Source organism: Papio anubis, chromosome 16 (genome assembly GCF_008728515.1).
Source record: "Papio anubis isolate 15944 chromosome 16, Panubis1.0, whole genome shotgun sequence".
Lineage (NCBI taxonomy): Eukaryota > Metazoa > Chordata > Mammalia > Primates > Cercopithecidae > Papio > Papio anubis.
In genome coordinates, this window is record NC_044991.1 from 55990396 (window position 1) to 56013758 (window position 23363).

The window sequence follows — 23363 nt, forward strand, 5'->3', positions numbered from 1 at the left end:
AACCGGTTTTCGAATAGGAAGGGCGGCCCCAGTTGTGCGTCCTGGGGTTTATTTGGGCTGTGGGGTTGAGTTCTGCCAGGGCCAAATGGACCAACATCCCCAAGGCTGGAATGGGGACGTGGCTAGGTCCGCACATCCCTGTGTGGTTTTTGGCTGGGGAGCGTTCTGAGTCCTGCATCTCCGAGTTTTTCTGTGTTTTGGGTGGGGCTGGATATGTCCCAAGTGGTGACGAGGGTGGTTAGGGGAGGCCATCTCAGGCCTTGATGCTTGATGGGCCTTGGTTTGTTAGGGGTTGCAGGGGTGGAAGTGGAGGTGAGCTAGACGTGGTCAGAATATCCTGAGAAGGTCTGGGCGAGTGTCTTGGGTCAGGAGTCCCTGGGGTTTTTAGGGAGGTGAGGGAGGTTTTGTCCTCTGATAATAGCGGGCTGTATCACTCTTACATACATCTAGGTAGTTTTTTCTTTCAATGGGACAGGCCTTTTCTCTGGGACTTGTTATCTCAAGGCGTGTCATGTGGGAGGTGCCCCCTGTGCTTTGTGGCAGAAATCCTGGGTTTGGTCGTCATCTGGGTGGCCCATCTGGCTGACTCCTTCTTTCCTGGACTGCTTTTCCCTCACACGTTAGGGCCAAACATCTGGTTTGGGGCTGTGAAGGGTTAGGTATGGTGGAGAACTCTGATGCCTTCTGGTCGGCAATCCAAATCACTTCTGGCATATGGCAAGTTCTGGATATCAGGCGTTTAATTTTATTTTTAATTTTTTCGTAAGGGCAAATTTTAAACCTACCCAGTAGAGCCATTCAGTGAACTGCCATGGACCTGTCACCAGATTCAACATTTGTTAACTCATGGCCAATTCTGTTTCATCTACATCCCCTAAACCCTATGTATGGATACACTTTGAGAATTGTCAGACCCCATAGGGATTGGTCACTGCTGACGTCATTACTGGCCCAGCTGGCTAAGGGTGTGGCGCTCCACAGCTAGACTTCAAATCTAGGCACTTTCTAGGATTGTCAATTTGAGGAAGGTATGTAACTCATGGAGCTTTGGGTGGGTAAAACTTGTATGGTGCCTGGAATTGTCTCCGGTATACAGTCAGAGTTTAGTAAGTGTTAACTATTACTAATAATATTACAACTTGAGGCCCATAGGCATTAAAGGGATAAATATGTAATAGCAGCTTGTCAGGGCAGACTGTATTCTGATGTCCCCACGTGGCTCTGTGCCCTAGAAGCTGTTTACATTATTCTCTCCTCTGACAGATCTGAGGTTTTCTTGTTAAAGGAAGAGGAGGCCTGCTCATTTTTTTTTTTTTTTTTTTTTTTTTTGAGACACAGTTTCACACTTGTTGCCTAGGCTGGAGTGCAGTGGTGCGATCTCGGCTCACCACAACCTCAGCCTCCCAGGTTCAAGCGATTCTCCTGCCTCAGCCTCCCGAGTAGCTGGGATTACAGGTAAGCGCGACCATGCCTGGCTAATTTTGTATTTTTAGTAGACACAGGGTTTCTCCATGTTGGTCAGGCTGGTCTCAAACTTCTGACCTCAGGTAATCTACCTGCCCTGGCCTCCCAAAGTGCTGGGATTACAGATATGAGCCACCGCTCCCAGCTGGCCCACTCATTTTAAACTTGGGGATTTCTAGCCTCCATATCTGGGTGCTAGGAGACAATCCTGAAATTCACACTGCCTGTTTCATCCTCAGGTCCACCTTCTCCAATACCTGCCTGCTGGGAGAGGACTATCTCTTGAGAAAGGAAGGACTTCTGTGCTCCTGAGAACCTCCTATCAGGTAGGTACCACTTACCTTTCACATTCCTATAGTGTCTTTTCTGCTCGAAACCATGGCTGAATTTCCTTTGCCCATCTGACATCTTGTACCCTGAAGTGTCCAAATTGAGGCTCAAGGCCTTGCTTGTTTTTCTACAATAGTGGGGCGATTTTAAGGGCAAGGATCTCCACAGGGAATATTACCCCAGACTGGTACTCTCATTGAGGTAACCACCATCTTTGCCCCAGGCATATTTCATCCTGGCTGCTGGATTCCCAGGGATTTGTCAGCTACTGTGAAATAAAAAATGATGGTAATTACCATTTATTGGGCCACTGTTATCTGCCAGGCAACTGGGTTTATGGTCTCCATAATATTTTAAACTCTCAACAATTTGAAAGTTAGGAATCAAAACTCTGAATTGATAGAAGTGTCATGTTACAGAGGTTAAGAAATTTACTTGTGTAATATGACTGGGTTGGGTAGAATTAGGATTTAGAACTTCTTTAGTTACCAACATTCTATAATCCGTGTTTCATTGAGCCTCCCGCCCCCTCATTTTCTTGTTTTTGCTGCTGGAGTATTTGGAAGGAAATCCCAGACATCACATAATTTTACCTAAAAATACTATCATATGCATTTCCAACAGAGAAGGACTGTTTGTTAAAAATGTAACCATAATATTACCACATTCAACAAAACCGACAGTAATTCCTTAATGTCTTAATTCTAGATTGTTTTAAAATCTGCTCATTTCTTCTAAAAAAGTGCCATTGCTTAGTGCACACTGTACACACTTAACAATTCAGGTAAGAAGTATAAGAGGGAGAAGTATCTGGAATTCAGCAAGGCCAATTCTCCCTCTCCCTTTTCTCTTTACCTGTTGCTGATTTCTGTTAATGACTGTGTCTTCCACCCCTGGTCACCAACGGGAGCTCTGAGTCTTTCTTGCCACCTTGTTATTTCTGAAATTCTTATCCTTCTTTTTTTTTTTTCTGAACAAGAACTTATTTCTTAAAATTTACTTAAGGGATTAGAGCTGATATATAATAGAACATTTAATATAACATTTGGAGTTATGTTAACATAAAAATAGCTGTGGTTACAATTAGCATATACAATTCACTGCAAAGGTAAAAATACATGCTATCCTCTAGACAAGTCTTCCAAATGAAGTTAGAGTAGATGGGGTGAAACAGCAAGTGAACATGAAAGGATTGCACTTAGAAGAAAGTAGGACATAGCTAGGATATCAAAGAGACATACCTAATGCTAATCACTGCATTGTCCTACTGGCAAATTGCACATTTATTTTTAGAGTATATTCAATACACATATACATTGAGACTAGAGAATTTTCAAATATCTACTTTTGAAATATCCCTTTGTTTCTAACACATACGTTATAGTATTAATGTAACAGCACTTAAAACCTGTAGTTATTATTCAAAGCTTGTGTTCAAGAGATAAAAGAACATCATTCAGACAAAGCTTGTGTTCAAGAGATAAAAAAACATCGATCACTATCTGCCTTAAATGCATCTCATCACGATCCATCAACTTTAATGAAATGGATATTGAAGTTAAACTAACCAGTTTGTACAAACTATTGACCGAGAAAAAGCCCTTAAAAATTTAGGAAGAAATGAATAACAGAAGAGCTCACCCTGAGCAGCCACCTTTTAATTTTTTTTTTTTTTTTTTTTTTGAGACGGAGTCTGGCTCTGTCGCCCAGGCTGGAGTGCAGTGGCCGGATCTCAGCTCACTGCAAGCTCCGCCTCCCGGGTTCACGCCGTTCTCCTGCCTCAGCCTCCCGAGTAGCTGGGACTACAGGCGCCCGCCACCTCACCCGGCTAATTGTTTTTTTTGTATTTTTAGTAGAGACGGGGTTTCACCATGTTAGCCAGGATGGTCTCGATCTCCTGACCTCGTGATCCGCCCGTCTCGGCCTCCCAAAGTGCTGGGATTACAGGCTTGAGCCACCGCACCCGGCGCCACCTTTTAATTTTTAATGCAATGTATGTTAGAATATCATGCTAATGCACATACTAGTAGCGTGTATGATGGAAAAAAATAGGTTAATGCAAAAGATAATACGTTTGGCTTTGTAAAGTTTTGTTTTGACTTATATCTGTCTGAATTCTGTTTATTGAGTCTGAAAAGGAACTGCTGCCAAGGACCAGTCCAAAGAAGAATTAGGCTGTTTAAGCCTGCTAGTTCATACCTTCTTTGAAATCGATGACAATGCCCAATTTCAGGCTAACCCTAAAACACTTGCCATTTTATGACTCCATATTCTTTTAATTTACAGAAAAGTACAAACTTTTTAAAAAGTAATCTTATCAGAGCAATATAATCTAATAATACCTATATTGTTATAATCTAACAATACCTATAATAGAAAGCTAGCCCAGTAAATTTTTTTGAACAATTGAACTTTTATGTAGCTTATAACTTTGATATTGAAATTCTCATCCTTCTAATTAGTGATGGAGTCCTCTCAGTTCTACCTTGGCATACCCCTTTATTCTTTTCCCCTCATCTCAGTGCTGTGCTACCCAAATTTTCATCTCTTCTCCACCACTAGTTCACCTTCCACCCTGCCTTTTAAGTTGCTCCTCTGAAGAAAAAATAAAGATCATGCCACTCACCTACTCAAGCGGGCCATTTCTTATTACCTACCTTCAACTCTGTCCAAACTCAGTAATTACAGTGTGAAGCCACGTGTGGTGGCTCACGCCTGTAATTCAGCACTTTGGGAGGCTGAAGGGATAGATCGCTTGAACTCAGCCTCGGCAACATGACAAAACCCCGTCTCTACTAAAAATAGAAAAATTAGCTGGGCATGGTGGTGCAGACCTGTGGTCCCAGCTACTCAGGAGGCTGAGATGGAGGATGGCTTGAGCCTGGAAAGTGGAGGTTGCAGTAAGCCGAGATCGCACCACTGCACTCCAGCCTGGGTGTGGGCTCTGGAGACAGACTGCCTAGATTCAAAGCCCGTCTTTACCACACATTAGCTGTGTAACCTTGGAGACATTATTTCACTGTGTCTTCTACTCCTCATCTGTATAATGGGGAAAATAATAGTGCCCATCTCAGGGAGTTGTGTGGAAGAAATGTGGTAATTCCTGTAAGGCCTGGCAGATAATTCCTATAAGGTAGTGCCTGGCACATAGTATATACTTAGTAAATATGAACTGTGATTGTTAATATTGATATCTGATTAATATCTGAATTATCTCTCAACTCACCTTTTCAGTCTTGTCCCTACCAGTTATTCCTTTTGTAGTTGTGCCCTTGTAGCTGTATGGGAATAGATTCCATTCTGTACTGTTTTATTCCTCTGTGGTTTTCTACTTGGCAATTGAACTCCTATTGATTTAGTCACACATTTACTCTATTGCAAAGCATGCTTTGATTTTCTCAGGCAAAATTGTCCTCAGCCTCTTCTTTAGCACCAAACAACTTTTTATTTTTTTGGAGATGGAGTTTTGCTCTTGTTGCCCAGGCTGGAGTGCAATGGCGCGATCTCGGCTCACCACAACCTCTGCCTCCCGAGTTCAAGCTCCTGAGTAGCTGGGATTACAGGCATGCGCCACCATGCCTGGCTAATTTTGTATTTTTAGTAGAGATGGAGTTTCTCCATGTTGGTCAGGCTGGTCTCGAACTCCCGACCTCAGGTGATCCGCCCGTCCTGGCCTCCCAAAGTGCTGCGATTAAAGGCATGAACCACCGCGCATGGCTGATGGTAAGTCTTATCCTTCCAACTGCTTGAGGCAAAAATCTTAGAATTGTCTTGATTTTTCTTTTCATCTCGCAAATCACATACAGTAAAGAAATTCAGGATGTGATTGCTACTCACCACCTCCGCTGTGTCCACTTTTGTCCAAATCACCATTCTCTCCCACCTGAATTATTTCAACAGCCTTTATGGGATTTCCTTGCCTCTCTCCTTGTCCCCTGTCCCGTTTGTCTGTTCCTAGTCTACCAGCCAGAGACATCTTTTAAAATGTAAATCCAAGCTTGTTATTCCTCTGCTCCAAATCCTCCCATGGCTTCTCATTTCCCTCCACATCAAAACCAGCATGCTCAAGACTGCACATGACCTGTGCCCTGGTACTGCTGTCCTTGACTGCTTTTAACTGCCACCAGTGTCTCACACCCTCCTGCCACAGGGAACGTATTTCTGAAACAGCAGGGCTCACTCCTGCCATAGGACCTTCAATGGGCTGGTTTCTTTCCTTATAGTTCTGTTGACACAGTAGCCCACATGAATCACTCCCTCACATTGTTCAGATCTCAAGTAATCACCTTTAAAAAGCTTTCCTTAAATACTCAATTTAAAATTGCAACTCCTCCAGTCTCTACCACTGGATCCTTCTGGTGCCCTCAGTGCGTATCGCCATCTGACATCTCGTGTCTTTTCTGAGCTATATTTTATTTTTATCCATCTCCTTGCCCCTACCGCACTAAAATGGCAGCTACACGAGGGCTGGTATTTTTTCTGTTGCATTTGCAGCAGTATCCCAAATGTTGGAACAGTCCTTAGCACACAGTGGGCACTGGTAATTATGGAACGATTGAATAGCTCAATCAGCAGCACGTAGAGCCAGCTGTGGGAGGCATGGATAAGGAGTATCGGGGTGTGGGGGAGATCTGCAGAGACCTCTGTCAGGAGGCTGTTGCTGTTGTCTGAGCTTCCCAGCTGGTGTGGGGTGATGGGAGGCAGCTCTGAGGTGGACAGAATCTACAGGCCTTTGTAATTGGTTAGGCGTGGCAGGGAGGCATAGAGTCAGTGATGACCCAGAGGTCAAGTGTGGTGATGGAACTGGGAGTCTTGGAAGTGAAGAAGCTGAGGAAAGAAGGAGTAGCAGGTTAGGAAGAGAAGGAAAGGAGACTAGGTGTTTATGTGACAGCTTGCGGACTGCCCTGCTCACGGCGCTGCACACCTCAGCTGGGCTCTCCGTGACAGGGCGCTGTCATATTTCCCTGATATCTGCAAAGCTCATCCCAGTGCCTAGCTTGTAGCAGATGTTCAGTAAGTGTTTGCTGAAGTGAGATGTCCAGCTGGCAGGAGGAAACATGGTCTGGGAGCTATGTGGGGTGTTCTCGGATTCCTAGAAAAAACAAACAATGGCAAAATGATAACTATAGACAGTCGTTTGTAGCTTAGCTGACTTTTCACTTATAGGGTTCCAGCATTCTCCAGCATTCTGAAGCCATTCCAAAGCTCCAGTATAAATAGTGTGAAAACTGTGACTTTCTAGTGTCCATCACTAGATTCTACCCAAAGAGACAATTCTGCTCATAGCTCACTGGCAAATCAAGTCACATGGTCACTCCTGAGTTCAATGTGATAGGGTGTATACCTATAAGGAGTGGCACACACTTGGGGATGGAGAGTGAAACATGCTACTACAAGGACGCAAGCCCATAAAACCCATTCTCACCCAGCCCTAGTCCCCACTATTGATTGGGCCTTCAACGTGCTAAGATTTGTGGCTGTGCCTAGAACATATTTGGTAGCTGTGTAAACTTAAAGACAAATAAACCAACCTCTTGGTGCCCCAGTTTCCTCCTCTGTGAGATGGAAAGAATAGCGGCATCCACCTCTTGGCTGTGTTGTGAAGATTACCGGAAATCTGTACTTAGTAACCAGGCATGGTGGCTCATGCTTATAATCCCAGTGCTTTGGGAGGCCAAGGCAGGCAGATCACGAGATCAGGAGTTCAAGACCAGCCTGGCCAATATGGTGAAACCCTGTCTTTACTAAAAATTCAAAAATTAGCCGGGCGTGGTGGCAGGCACCTGTAATCCCAGGTTCTTGGGAGGCTGAGGCAAAAGAATCACTTGAACCCAGGAAGCAGAGGTTGCAGTGAGCCGAGATCGTGGCACTGCACTCCAGCCTGGGCAACAGAGCGAGACTCTGTCTCAAAAAAAAAAAAAAGTCTGCACTTAAAGATCTTGCTTTATAAATGTTAGCTACAGATACTAGTGTTACTAGGAGAAAGGTTTTGTCAGCTTCAGCTACGTTGTACTGCAGGTATTATAGGTTGGCTTTAGCTTTGTACCATGACCTTTTACAATAGAACCACAGTCCCTTTGGGGACATGCTGTTCTCAGAACAAGAGAAATGGTGGAATTATGCAATGCTTAGAAACGGCATCGTTGCTTTCACTCACATTCATTTTCCAAGGCAAGTTACAAGGTCAAGCCTGATGTCTGGGACAGGGAAGTACCATCTTTTTATAGGGTAACAAATAATTGGGAATGATGATAAAATCTACCACAAAGGCCTCTTTTATCCTAATCCCTAAAAGTAGATTAGCAAAAAGACTGAGATTCATTTCATCTTACAAGAAGCTTCACAGTTTAGTCAAGACAGTCATGTAAATAGAGAAATTGCAATATGGTATGATGCCCAGGTTGGACAGAAGAGGGAGTGGTCATCTCTGCCTATGGTGTTGAGGGATGAATTACAAGAGCTGCTTAGAGACCCCAGCTAGTCTCAGAAGGGTACTAGGCAACAATAGGCCTGTAGTCATTTTTGCTGAAATCCTGGACAGTGTCTGAGGAGCTACTGAAGGTGGCGTAACTCCTAATACCACCTGCCTTCTCTGGGACCACATCAGTGTAGGACTTTGATTTGGGCCCATCAGGATACACAAATGCACATCTCTGGTAAGGTCATGTGGTAGACATGCATAGAAATGGAAGCTAGGAGGTTATCACTTTAGAGTAATTGTGAGACCTGGAGCTCTGCCTTAAGTAAGAAGGACTGACTTTTGATCTCCTAAACTCCTCAGAATACCAGGGACATAGGGATCTTTTTTTTTTTTTTTCCTTTTTTTGAGACAGGGTCTTACTCCTGTCGCCCAGGCTAGAGTGCAGTGGCACGATCTCAGCTCACTGCAGCCTTGACTCCCTGAGCTCAGGTGATCCTCCCACCTTAGCCTGCTGAGTAGCTAGGGCTACAGGCACACACCATCATGCCCAGCTAATTTTTGTATTTTTTGTAGAGATGGCATTTCGCTATGTTGCCCAGACTGGTCTTGAGCCCCTGAGCTTAAGCAATTAGCTTGCCTTGGCCTCCCAGAGTACTGAGATTACAGGTGTGAGCCACTGTGCCCATTCAAGACATAAGTAACTGAATATAGATGGAACCTGGGGTTGGGGCAGGGGAATCAGAAGCTGAGTTCTGCACGCCTTGATTGGTCTGCAGGAAACAGTCAGAGGCTCTTTCTCCATAGGCATTATGTTATATTCTGTCTTCTCTCTGACTCAGGCTTCAGGTAGTAGCAGAGACTGATCTGAAACATAGAGTTTGAATCTGAGGTACAGAGGCAGAAGAAGTAAGATTTGAGAGCTAAGGGAGAGTGGCAGAACATAAGCATGAGGGCCTAGAAATGAAGGTAGAGTGAATGAAGGTAGAAAATCCAGGGAACCCTTGTAGATGGAGACTCTATGTTTGTTCAATGAGGAGGGTGTGAGAGAACAGGATCCCTGTTGAAGAGGCATAAGCCTAGGGCCCACAATAAAAGCCCCAGCAATAGCAAATTGCTTCTTCATCCCACAGGTCCTGGCTGCATGGAAAAACAAGATGAGCTTTTACAATTAAGGTTGGTAGAAGTCACCACAGGCAGCAGAACTCCATCTTGAGATGAAATAACATCTACCTGGACCTCTGGCAGAATTTCAAGGCTCACACTGGGCTGACTCTGGGGCCATGATGTTGCCTCATCCTTCAGCACTGGGAGATCAATACTGGGAAGAGATTTTGCTTTCAAAGAATGGGGAAAATGTAGAGACCATGAAGAAATTGATCCAAAATCATAAAGCAAAAGGTGAGAATTGTTGAGGGGCCAGAAAGATGAAGAGGGAGCCAAGTCTCCAGGTTCACCTGAAAATGCTTCAGAGGTCACCTCTGAGTAAAGTGACTCCTTCCTTCATCCTAAGGCTCAAAAGAGCTGCTCAGGGAGCCTGGGGGGCGGGGGCTCTGGTTTCCCATAGCTTCTTTTTCTTTCACTAGGCTTGCCTTCTAATGATACTGACTGGCCCCAGGAAAAGGAGGGAAAGGCCCAAATAGTGGTGAGTTGGGATTACATTTTTTTTTTCTCTGAAGTGCTGGCTCATTTCCCAGAGAACAGACATATATTCTCTTTCTTGGGAAGGGAAAAGGCGGTCAACATCTGGGTAGATGAGTGAAGCATTAGGCTTTCTTGAAAAAAGTTGTTAAAGCACATAGCAAAGACAGGGATTTTATAGATCCCATTTAGTAACCTGAGCTTTTAAGAAATGCTCATTCCAGACCCCATCTGTTCACTCCCATTTTTCTCTGTAATCAAAGTTTTCTTCCATTTTTTCTAAATCTTTACCACTGCCTGCTGCCCAGCACAAGCCCTAAGTCTGTGATGCTTTTGTTCCTTCTGCAGCCCATTCTCTGCTGTTTTATCTCTGAATTCCTTCATTATGAATTCTCAAGGTCACTGTCCTAAACACAGCCTGAGGTTTACAAAGTAATTCACAAATCATTTCTCCAATGAAATCATACATGTCAAGGGCCTAGAATGTGTTCTGTGCTCAGTTATGCTCCTCACAGATTTTAACAGAAAACTAGGCACACAGTAGTGTTCAGAACTTCTTCATAGGGAGAACCATATATTCTGATGAATTACATCAACTTGCATATCCAGGCTCTCCAGGGTCACCAGCTGTGCTCCACACACAGGGAAGATTGATGGTGGCTTGCTATACATTAATTTACTGGTTGTTTGTAGGTACCAGTTACATTCAGGGATGTGGCTGTGATCTTCACAGAAGCAGAATGGAAGAGACTGAGTCCAGAGCAGAGGAATCTATACAAAGAAGTGATGCTGGAGAATTATAGGAATCTTCTCTCATTGGGTGAGGCTGTGTTCTTTCCTTTCCTTCATTAATTCAGTAGCGATTTATTGATCACCTACTATGTACCACAAAAAAATGTTCTAGATATTTACAACACATTAGTAAACAAAATCGTAATCCCTGCCTCCATGGGGCTTACTTTCTAGTATAAGGAGACAGACAACAAACCAAAAGCTTCATATACAGGGATATTATAATACGGTATGTTAAAAGGTGATAAGTGCAACTTAGTAAAAAATAATGATATAAGGCAGGATAAAGGGGTATTGGGTGTGATAGGGTGACTGGCTGAATTTTAAAACTGGGTATTTGAAATCACTGAAGAAGTAATATTTGGCTAAAGACATAATGTGGTGAGGAGGTTAGAACTGTAGGTATCTAGGGTAAGAGCATTTCAGGTGGAGGGAATTACTGACACGCAGACCTTAATGAAGGGATGTACCTGCCCAATACATGAAGCTGCAAGGAGGCCAGTGAGGCTGGGGGCATGGTTTGCAAGGGGGAGAGTAGGGAGAGATGCAGCTCTGTGATGTAAGTTAAAATTAAGAGTCAAGTTTATTGTGGTTTGGGGGTTTCATAAACCATGTTTTTTTCTTTTTCGTTTGTTTGCAAACCTAAACGAGGTCAGGAGATCGAGACCATCCTGGCCAACATGGTGAAACCCCGTCTCTACTAAAAATACAAAAATTAGCTGAGTGTGGTGGCATGTGCCTGTAATCTCAGCTACTTGGGAGGCTGGGGCAGGAGAATCGCTTGAACCAGGGAGTCGGAGGTTGCAGTGAGCTGAGATTGTGCCATTGCACTCCAGCCTGGTGACAGAGTGAAACTCAGTCTGAAAAAATAAAAAATAAAAATAAAAAAATTATTTAAATCTGGGTTGATAAATGTCAATTGCAACATAACTCTAGATGAGGGATTGGCCAACTTTTTCTGTAAAGGGCCAAACAATAACTGTTTTTGCAGGTGATAAGGCCTCTGTAACAACCCTTAACTTGCCATTGAGTTGCAGCCATAAACAATACGCAAACGAATGAGCGTGGATATGTTCCAATAAAACTTTCTTTATAGACACTGAAATTTGAATTTAATATTATGTTTATGTATCATGAAATATGACTACTCTTTTTACTTTTTTCTAGCCACTGAAAAATGTAAAAACCATTCTTAGCTTGTAGGTGATACAAAAACAGAGGACTGGATTTAGCTTGTGGGCAGTCATTTTCCACTCCTTGTTCTAGATCAGTGCTGTCTAGTAGAAATATAACGTGAGCCACATAGGTAATTTTAAATTTCCTAGTAACCACATTTTACAAATTATAACTACACAGGTGGGAATCAACTTTGGGAGAATATATATATTGCGGGCGTGGTGGCTCCAGCCTGTAATCCCAACTGGGAGGCGAGGCCAGGCGGGATCACGAAAGGTCAGGAGATCCCAGAGACCATCACAGCTGCTGGTGAAACCCGTCTCTACTAAAAATACAAAAAGTGGCGGAGACAGTGAAGAGTGAGCCCGCCATGATCCCAGCTACTCGGAGGCTGAGGAGCAGAAGATAAAATGAAAGCCAGGTAGACTTGCAGTGGGCAGGACAGCCACTGCACTCAGCCTGGGAAGCGACAGGCTGAGACTCCGCCCTCAAAAAGATGTATATATTATTTAATAGTATATTAAAATATCATTTTAACATGAAATTAACCTAAAAACTTATTAATTAGGTATTTTACTTATGTTTTTGGTCCTGTGTTCAAAACCTGGTTGTATTTTACACTTAGAGCACATCTTAGTTCAGATTAGCCACGTTTCAAGTGTTCAGTAAACACATGGCCAGTGGCTGCTGGAGCTAACTGTTCTAGATATTCCTATATTTCTAGATACAACATGTAGAGAAGAATCACATTTTTGGAGACACAAACCAGTTTCAGGGAGGAGTTTCTTCAGGAGTTTGCTCCAAATGGCATGGCTGTTTCCCTGATGTGATTTAATCAGATTTACCTTATTCCATTTTCATCTTCTTTGATGTGTTTTGATCTGATTCCCTCTGGTTTGAACTAGCTCCCATCTGACCTGGCTCCATCTAAATCAGTATAGATTCATCCATTTCGGACTGGTTCTGTGTGGGCTGTGTTTTTCTTTTAAAAAAAAAGATGGATCATTTTTGTGAATGGTTTAGTGTGTTTTGATTTGGTCTTAGCTACTTAGTCCAACTAGGTTTTGTTTTTATTTTTCTCTGGTCATACTGTTTTCTCTCCCACTGTTAATACATATAACTGATTCAGAGGAAAATGTTAAAAATGACCTGGTTCATAGCCAAGTGTGGTGGCAGGCACCTGTAATCCCAGCTACTCAGGAGGCTGAGGCAGGAGATTCACTTGAACCCAGGAGGTGGAGGTTGCAGTGAGCCGAAATCATGTCATTGCACTCCAGCCTGGGGAACAAGCGCAAAACTCCATCTCAAACAAACAAACAAACAAACAAAAAACCCATAAAACAACAAACAAACAAATGACCTAGTTCAAATGAATCTTGATATTGAAAACCTGGATCCCAATTGCATTCCTTGAAATTGTTTGCTTTGTCTTGCTTGACACCATAATGTTCCACAGTTTCCAGCCTCTTACGTCTCTCTTTTGGGCTATTCTCTTTCTTCTTTTTCTTTTCTTTGGACTGCAGGGGTCCACAGGAGTTAGTGTCACATACTCCTTTTCCGTGTTTATATTTATACCCTTTAACAATTTGTGAACTTTAACGATTTTCCCCATCACATATTATAATGAACCCATTATCTACCGCTGTCTCACCTGTGCTTCATCCCCATATTTCTCCTTGCCTGCAACTACAAGTTTATTCTTAAAGTTATAAAAACTTGAGAGCATACCATTTTTCCTCCTAAACCAGTCTCTTTCTCTTTCTTTCTTTCTTTTCTCTTTCTCCTTTCCCCTTTTTTCCCTTTCCCTTTTCCTTTTCTTTCCTTATTTTATTTTATTTTATTTCTTTTTTTTCAGACAGAGTTTTGCCACGTTGCCCAGGCTGGTCTCAAACTCCTAGGCTTAAGCAATCCACCCACCCTGGCCTCCCAGAGTGCTGGGATTACGGGTGTGAGCCATGTTGCTCAGCCCAAATCTGTTTTTCTCTCTTTCTTCACATATTCATGTTAACGTCTTTTCTTCAAGGGCATTGTTAGAAATAAATGGGCCAGTTCTTTCTGAAATAATCTTTAAAGCCTTCACAGGGGAGATAATTTAATAAGCTTAGACCAGATAATACTGTGATAACCCCAATACTTATAATAGCCAATGTTCATTTCTCACTTACATTACCTCTTGGTTACTTCAGGTGTGGTTCAACTCTCTTGGTTCTGGGATCCAAGCAAAAGGAGCAGTTTCTGTCTGGATCGTGGGGTTCTCAAGGTATAGGGAAAAAGAGCAATGATGGGACCACATCGTGGCTCTTAAAACTTGTTTGAAAGTGCACTGACTTTCCGCTAACCTTCATTGGCCAAAGCAAATCCCACAGCTAAGTCTGATGTCACTGTGGTGGGAAAGATAATCCTTCTTCAGAGATGGGCTCAGTGGGGAGGAACAGCAGATATTGTGACCAAAATACCGTTTGCTGCAAGAGGGTAGCTTAGGCTGAATCTTAGAAATAAGTGTTCGTGGTCGGGCGCGGTGGCTCAAGCCTGTAATCCCAGCACTTTGGGAGGCCGAGACAGGCGGATCACAAGGTCAGGAGATCGAGACCATCCTGGCTAACACGGTGAAACCCCGTCTCTACTAAAAAATACAAAAAACTAGCCAGGCAAGGTGGCGGGTGCCTGTAGTCCCAGCTACTCAGGAGGCTGAGGCAGGAGAATGGCGTGAACCTGGGAGGCGGAGCTTGCAGTGAGCTGAGATCGCACCACTGCACTCCAGCCTGGGCGACAGCGAGACTCCGTCTCAAAAAAAAAAAAAAAAAAAAAAGAAATAAGTGTTTGTAGGGCTGATAGGTCAAGGAGGAACACGAATTACCTAGACTTAATAGTTACTAACACATTGCCCGCTTGCATTATCATTCGCTTCTCCCTTTCTGGCCAAATTATTTCAAAGTTAATTCTAAATATCATGACACCCTTAAATATGCCACATTTCTCTAAAAAGTGAAAATGGATTCTTATATAACCACAATACCATTACTACATTCAACAAAGTTAATGGTATCATCTAATACCAAATCTGTGTTAAAATTTCTTTGATTAAAAGAAATTATATATATTTTGAGACAGGGTCTCACGTCTGTCATCCAGGCTGGAGTACAGTGGCATGATCATAGCTCACTGCAGCCTCAACTTCCTGGGCTTAGGTGATTCTCCCACCTCAACCTTCCTAGTATCTGGGACTACAGGTGCATGCCACAATGCCAGCTAATTGTTTGTATTTTTAGTAGAGACAGGGTTTTGCCATGTTGCCCAGGCTGGTCTTGAGCTCCTGGTCTAAAGTGATCCACCTGTGTGGGCGTCCCGAAGTGCTGGGATTACAGGTGTAAGCCACAATGCCTGACCTCAAAAAATATTTTTATAGATTAAAATCAGGTTGTCAGTTATCCCTAAGGTAATTCAAAAAGTTAACATGTCCCAATAAAAAAGTGAAATTCTTTTGCAAAATTCACATGGAAAAATAAAGGTGGAAAAATAGCCAAGAATACACTGAAAAATAAAAGCCATAACAGGGTACTATCCTTATCAGACACTAACGTATGCTACAAAACCTTTAGAATTAAAATGTGTCCTTTGAGTTGAAGCTGCAAGCAGAAAATAAAGAAAGAAAACATTGTGGTGCTGGCCCATGACTAGACAAATAGACCAGTGGAATCAGGGAGCAAGTCAGCAAGTCAACCCAAGTACTTATGGAACTTTGGTATGTGATGAAGGTGGCATCTCAAATCCCTGGAGCAAAGATGGACGTTTTAATAAATGGGGTTGGGCAACTAGATATCCATCGGGAAAAATATAACATTGGACCATATACCACACACCATGTACAAGAAAAATCCCAAACGACTAGATCTAAATGTAAAACATTAAACCGTAAACATACTAGGATAGAATGGGGGTAAATATTCTATCACCTGGACATAGTAAAAGGTTTTCTAAATTTGACTAAAAACCTAGATGCCTAGAGGAGAAGAGTGATAAGTTTGACACTGTAAGCAAAGTCAAAAGAAAGGACAAATTTCCAGGAAATATTTGCCACATACAGTATATCACATATAAAGAGTTATTTTCCATAATATAGAATGAATCTTAAAATTCAAAGAGAAGAACCCTAAAACCAGATAGGAAGAAAATAGGCAAAATACCTGAATAGACAATTCACAAAATAAAATATAACATTGTCCCTTAAATGTTGGAAAAGGTGTTCAATTTCACTTCTAATTAGATTAATGCAAATTAAAACTACACACCATTCTTATCATTGGCAGCATTTCGAAAGGTTGACAGAACACTTGGCGGAGCTGAGGGATATAGGCAACATTATACACTGCCGATGGCAATGCAGAAATGCTACAGCTATTGTGGAGGGAAATTTGGCAACATGTAACAAAACTATATATGCGTATGCTTTGACCTGGCAATCCTACCTATAGGAATTTACCCTGAAGATTCATCTCCAAAGATAGTACACTTGCACAAGGTTATTCATTATAGCATTGTTTCTTTATAAAATATTAGAGTAACCTAATTGCCCTTATGTAGTAAATTGGTTGAAGAAGTTATGATACATGCTTCCAAAATGCAGAAGAGCTCCTCTGAACTGACAGGGAGTAAATTCTAGGATATATTAGGTGAAAAGAGCCAAGTGCAAAGAGTATTTTTAAAAGTGAGAAATTATGAGCATATGCATATCTATTTCTTCTTCTTCCCCCCCCCCGCCCCCCCACAAAGTAATACAGGGTTAATAAACCAGGAACTAATGAGATTGGTTAGCTGTGAGGTTATATTGGAATTTGGCTGGAAGGCTATGGAAAGGAGAGGCATGTCCTTTCTGAATAGTTTTGCACTTTTGGAGCATATTAGTGTTTAAATACTCAAAGAAAGGAATTAAATCAACAAAGAGAGGGAAAATCCCTAAAATGGAATACCAAGAGAAACAAATCTACCTAACTGTTCCAAAATAATAACACGACCACAGGTAACAGGGGAAAACAACCCATTTAACAGACAGCTTTGCCCATACTCCATAGGAAAATGAGGATTGGCAAACTAGGGCCTACAGGCCAAATCTGTCTCACTGCCTGTTTTTGTAAATAAAGTTTTTTTGGAACAATGAATTATTTATGGCTGCGTTTGTTATACAATGGCAGAGTTAAGCAGTATGATAGAGACCATGTCACCTACAAAGCCTAAAATATTTACTCTTTGGTTCTTTTCAGAAAAAATTGGCCAACTCCTTCTCTATTGACAAAGAAGAACTGCATACAAATCTTGAGCCATATGGACTATATTTTGTATATTGTGTTTTGTAAGGATGTGGGTCAACAATTCTGAAACTATATTCCTTGCATTTTTTTTTTTTTTTTTTTTAAAGACAGAATTTCGCTTTTGTTGCCCAGGCTAGAGTGCAATGGTGCGATCTCGGCTCACCACAACCTCTGCCTCCTGGGTTCAAGAGATTCTCCTGCCTCAGCCTCCCAAGTAGCTGGGATTACAGGCATATGCCACCACACCTGGCTAATTTTGTATCTTTAGTAGAGATGGGGTTTCTCCATGTTGGTCAGGCTGTTCTGGAACTCCCGACCTCAGGTGATCTGCCTGCCTCAGCCTCCCAAAGTGCTGGGATTACAGGCGTGAGCCACTGCACCTGGCCTTATTCCTTGCATTTTAAGATTAAGCAAATGAGTAAATATATTGATGATGCAAGCCAGATCTCTCAACTATATAGTTCTTTAGAAATACATACTGAATTATTGGCCGGGTGCGGTGGCTCACACCTGTAATCCCAGCACTTTGGGAGGCCGAGGCGGGTAGATCACGAGGTCAGGAGATCGAGACCATCCTGGCTAACACGGTGAAACCCTGTCTCTACTAAAAATACAAAAAATTAGCCGGGCGTGGTGGTGGGCGCCTGTAGTCCCAGCTACTCAGGAGGCTGAGGCAGGAGAATGGTGTGAACCTGAGAGGCAGAGCTTGCAGTGAGCTGAGATCGTGCCACTGCACTCCAGACTGGGAGAGAGAGCGAGACTCTGTCTCAAAAAAAAAAAAAAAGATATATATACTGAATTATTATACAGCAAAGGGGCATGATAGAAAACAGAGTTCCTCAAAATGGCCTCAGTAAATCTAAATTAGTGAAATGATGACACTTTGCTAGTAAGGCGTAGGGATTAGAATCCTAATGAGTATACACGGGGTCCCTTTAACAGGGTGTTAAGTGTAAGGAGCTTTTTGTTCCAGTGTTTAACACAAAATAGACACAAATGAGATTTCTTCTCCTACTGAAATACTTCTCAGTGATGTGGGGTGTTACGTCACTGCCATATATATATTCAGACTGTAGTCTGAATGACCTGGTATGCTTCTAGATAAGCCAAAAAGATGGCAGCGAATCACAGTCAAAATATCAAGACAAAAAGTTCATGTCACAAAATACCAGAATGACCACAAGTCTTATAAGAGATGACTGGCCAGAAATAGAAGCAAATAATGAGTTACTTTGAGAACCCAAGTAAACCAAATAAACCCAGGGAGTGCTCAGTGACAGCAAGCAGAGCCTGACGGCTGCTGAGAGCCTCACCCATGGCAAGGCTGCCAGAAGCAGCTTTGAGCACCTACGGAGCAGTCTACACACAGCTATGTTCCTCTGGCAGTCCAGCAGTTCCAGCACTGGTGAGTGCCCTGTCAAAGCAACCAAAGGGAAAACACATTGTCAAAAACTAAAAGACCACAAAAGGTCAAAAAATCAAATGGCACAAATCATTTACTTAATAGGCAAGGAGACACAGCAGTGAAGAAATTCACTGTATAGTTTGGTGAAGGGGAAAAAATAAAAGATTTTTACTCTTAGGGAGCAGTTTCATGATGGTTATGCTAAATAAGGTTTGAAAACTAGCATTCTGGATAGGATAGGATGAGTTTTTAGGGACAGACACAGTTGATTATAAAGATTCCAGTGTTCCTTAGTTAGGCAGAAGTCTTCAATTAGGCCCAGTAGGGTCTGGGGCCAAGTACGTGGTCATTTCTCAGCCTCAATTGGATAGATCCTGTTGTGATGAAATGCAACATCTGGTTTTGATATTTTGTAGGCAGGTGCTGCTGTAAATGAAAAGTTTTTCTTTTTACTGATTTATGAAAAGTGGAAAGAAAGGCAGATTTTGTTGTTTTGGCTTGGTGCCAGAATCCTAAAATCATAGACCATGTCTGTCTTGTTCATTGTTGAATTCATAATACTTAGTAGAGAACCTAATACTTTGACATTTTCTAATAAGTCTTTGTTTACAGGTGGGCAGCCTGAAATTTATATTTGTTTTATATACAATAATTTCTTTAACCAGTATTCCATACACTTTCTCCTACATTCGGAAGCCCACCAGACTGAGGGACTTTTTATGTCTATGAGACCCTTTTTTATATAATAAGAAAAGTCATAAGGGGATTTCCACATGTGTCATAGAGACCACTATCTCCAAGCAGAACAAAGAGTTGTGGACAGTATATACCAACGTGAATGTCTGTGGCTTAGGAGAAGGCTAACTATAATTGAAGTTGTTTACAGAGCAGAATACTCACTTGAGAGGTTCCTGGTTTCTCAAGATATTTTTGGTGTGGATTTTCTGGATCTCAATAGAAAATGTGATGGAATGTAAAGGAATCATTGCTCAGAAGCAAATTGTGTTGTACTTATATTATCAATTACAGGTATGGCAGTAAAACATTCTGTGTCCTAAGACAAGGCAGAACAACTCAGCAGCCCTACTTATGGCTACTCTAACTGAAAACTTTCATTCTTCAGCAGAACCAAAGCCAGAAATCTACCCTTGTTCCTCCTGCCTTCTGGCCTTCTCCTGTCAGCAATTCCTCAGCCAGCATGTACTTCAGATCTTCCTGGGCTTATGTGCAGAAAATCACTTCCATCCAGGGAATTCTAGCCCAAGGCATTGGAAACAGCAGAGGCAGCAGTATTCCCATCTAAGCTGTTGGTATGAAAATGCAGAAGGTCAGGAGAGAGGAGGTGGCTCCAAACCCTGGTCTCCAAGGACAGAGGAGAGAGAAACCTCAAGGGCATTCCCCAGCCCACTCCAAAGAGAGTCAGCAAGTCCTAGAAAAGTCAACATGGTGGTAGAAGTAGAGCCCAGCTCAGCCCAAAGACCAAACCCTGTGCAGCCAGACAAAGGCTTGAAGGAATCAGAAACCTTGAGATTTGGAGCAATCAACTGTAGAGAGTGTGAACCGGACCGTAGCCTGGAATCAAACTTTATTACAAACCCGAGAACCCTCTTAGGGAAGAAGCCCTACATTTGCAGTGATTGTGGGCGAAGCTTTAAAGATAGATCAGCCCTCATCAGACACCATCGTACACACTCGATGGAGAAGCCTTATGTGTGCAGTGAGTGCGGGCGAGGTTTTAGCCAGAAGTCCAACCTCAGCAGACACCAGAGAACACATTCAGAAGAGAAGCCTTACTTGTGCAGGGAGTGTGGGCAAAGCTTTAGAAATAATTCCATCCTCAAGAGACATCAGTGGACTCACTCAGAAGAGAAGCCCTATGTTTGCAGCGACTGTGGGCGAGGCTTTAGTGAGAAGTCATCCTTCATCAGACACCAGAGGACACACTCTGGTGAGAAACCCTATGTGTGCCTGGAGTGTGGACGAGGCTTTTGTGACAAGTCAACCCTCAGAAAACACCAGAGGATACACTCAGGGGAGAAGCCTTATGTTTGCAGGGAGTGTGGGCGAGGCTTTAGCCAGAACTCAGATCTCATCAAACACCAGAGGACACACTTGGATGAGAAGCCTTATGTTTGCAGGGAGTGTGGGAGAGGCTTTTGCGACAAGTCAACCCTCATCATACACGAGCGGACGCACTCTGGAGAGAAGCCTTATGTGTGTGGTGAGTGTGGCCGAGGCTTTAGTCGGACATCACTCCTCCTTGTCCACCAGAGGACACACTCAGGGGAGAAGCATTATGTCTGCAGGGAGTGTAGGAGAGGTTTTAGCCAGAAGTCAAATCTCATCAGACACCAGAGGACACACTCAAATGAGAAGCCTTATATTTGCAGGGAATGTGGGCGAGGCTTTTGTGACAAGTCAACCCTCATTGTACATGAGAGGACACACTCAGGAGAGAAGCCTTACGTGTGCAGTGAGTGTGGCCGAGGCTTTAGCCGGAAATCACTCCTCCTTGTCCACCAGAGGATACACTCAGGGGAGAAGCATTATGTTTGTAGGGAGTGTGGGCGAGGCTTTAGTCATAAGTCAAATCTCATCAGACACCAGAGGACACACTGACGGGAGAAACCTGTGTATGCAGGGGTCGTGAACAAGACCTGAGTCCTCAGTCAAGCCTCATGTTACCCCAGAGACACACATGGGAAGTAGACCCTGTGTATGCAGATTGTGAGTGAAGTTCCAGAGATGTGTCGACCTTTATCAGGCATGGGAGGGACACGTTCAGGAGAGGAGCCTTATGAGTATACAGTATGGGCAACTGTAGCCATCAGTCAGCCTTCAGCATGCACAAGAAGACACACTTAGGAGAGAAGTTTATGTGTAGGGACTGTGGGAAGGCTTTAGCAATAATCAAACATTTACCAAACATCCGATGACCGCCTCAGGGGAGGGCACCCTTGTCTGGGGAGTGTTGGTGAGCATCAGCAAAAGAATGGACAGTCAGGCACAAGGTGGCCCTCTGGAAGGAGGTCTTTGTTTGCAGGATGTATGGGCAAAGCTTTTGTGATCACACACCACAGGGAGACTCTGCATGTGGGGACACTGTGGAGCTCTGCCCAGATGACCTTTTCATGGCTAACACCCCGGCTGCTTGAGAGAACAGCGTTGCTGCTGGCAGTGATGCATTCCACTCCGGAACTCGCTCTCAGCCACAGGGAACTGCACACACCACAGGGGCTATGCCTCTTTGCAGGGATAGCTTCTGGCCCCAACCCTTGACTCAATGCGGACAATTCCAGAAGGTCATTCCAGATCCAGAGATCCCCATCAAACTGAAGGATCACTGGGTTGCAGACACGTTGCACATCAGCTCTTCCTCTGCCCAGTCCTGCCCTCACTCCCCAATGAATCCTTAATTTTCCATCTCATTGTCTCTCCAGAGAATTGATTCTAAGACACATTAGGTATATAAGGGGTGTAGATAAGGCTTCAGCCACAAGTCACCCCTCAATAAGCCCCAGAGTATATAGAATAGAAATTCTGCACATGTCGGGAGAATGGACAAGGACTTAGTAAAAAGGCACACCTCAGCAAAGAACAGCTTTTTTGGGACAAGCTTTACATGGGTGGGGAGGGAAAATGTGAAACACACTAGCAATAAGTTCAACCTCATCTTGTACTAAAGGAGGACACACTCAGGGAGAAGACCTGTGTGTGCAGGGCTTGTGGGTGGAGCTTCATCCCGATGTCCCTCCTCAACTGACTTAGGAAGACAGAGTCTTTACCCCAAGTCACTACCTCACTCACCTCTGAGGGGTTTTCAGGAGATGTCTTGACTCCCCCATGTACTCTGAATGTGAGCGAAGATGGCAGTAACTGTTAAATAAGCATTCTTTTCTACTTCTTGGAATCGGAATAAAAAAGTAGGCTTTATTTAAGTAATCAAAAAATGATCAACTCGTTTTATTTTCATATACCAGTTCTTTCCCATGTTTTCTTATCCCTTTGTTTTAGTTCAAAATTTCTTTAGTAAGTTCAGGCTGTGTGGCTTGGCCACTCAGCTGACCGGAAAGGTGCAAGGAATTCAAATTCACAGTCAGGGTTTCCTGCATGAATTCAACCCTTGAGAATCAATCTAATAGATTTTTTGGAGAATCTGATCCTTTTCATGTGGAGGAGTGATTAGGTTCTAGAGACAGGCCAGTTGCAGGGAGGGGATTTTCCAGGTCTCCAGGGGCTGGGTTGCCTCTTCTCCAGACTGGTCACTTTCTTCAGCTTCTGTGAAAGCTTCCTTCCCTAGGTATTCTCTTTCTCTCTTTGTGTCTTTCTCTTTCTCTCCCCACCTCGCCCTCTCTCTTTTTCTTTCTTTCTGCAGGTGTCTTTGCTGAATACTTCTCTACTCCACTGAAGTTTTGCAGTCCTTAATGATCTGCTCAGTCCTCCAGTTCTAGGGACCCTTTAACCACATCCCCCCGGCAGCCTTCTAGATTGCAGGGGCAGGTCCTTTAACCATGCCCACACTGTTCTTGAGTCATGAGTCATTGCTTTGGGCCTCTTAGCTACTCCCCATGTCAGATCAACAATAATAGATGTAAAGACTCCTAAACATAGCTCCGATACCATGTCCCCTTGGCCCTCTAATTCTAGGGCCCAGTCCTGCTAATGATACCCACACATCATCCCTCTAATAACTGGTCTGAGACAACCTAGTCATACTCCGTCCATTGTTTTTCAGGCCAAGGATCTTTTACCCACACCCTTTTTTAATCTTCCTCCCTCAGAGCCCAAATTGCCCAGACTTTTGAATAAACTTCGCATGCTCTGGCTCTGA

The 23363-nt window shown here is 43.2% G+C and overlaps 1 protein-coding gene across 4 annotated transcripts; it reads left to right on the top strand.

Annotated features, from left to right (window-relative positions):
* The first annotated feature begins 1402 nt into the window (after positions 1–1402).
* Positions 1403–23363, top strand: ZNF343 (zinc finger protein 343). 4 transcript variants are annotated; one of them, XM_031656621.1, is made up of 7 exons: positions 1403–1455; positions 1704–1790; positions 9346–9613; positions 9799–9857; positions 10547–10673; positions 19656–20753; positions 22908–23363. In XM_031656621.1, the coding sequence occupies exons 3-7, from the start codon at positions 9496–9498 to the stop codon at positions 22955–22957; spliced, it is 1452 nt and encodes a 483-aa protein (XP_031512481.1). In that variant the 5' UTR covers positions 1403–1455; positions 1704–1790; positions 9346–9495; the 3' UTR covers positions 22958–23363. The 4 variants fall into 4 exon arrangements, with proteins under 4 accessions (XP_031512481.1, XP_009214716.4, XP_021776873.2 ...); XM_009216452.4 differs by having other exon boundaries at positions 19656–23358; XM_021921181.2 differs by having other exon boundaries at positions 19659–23358.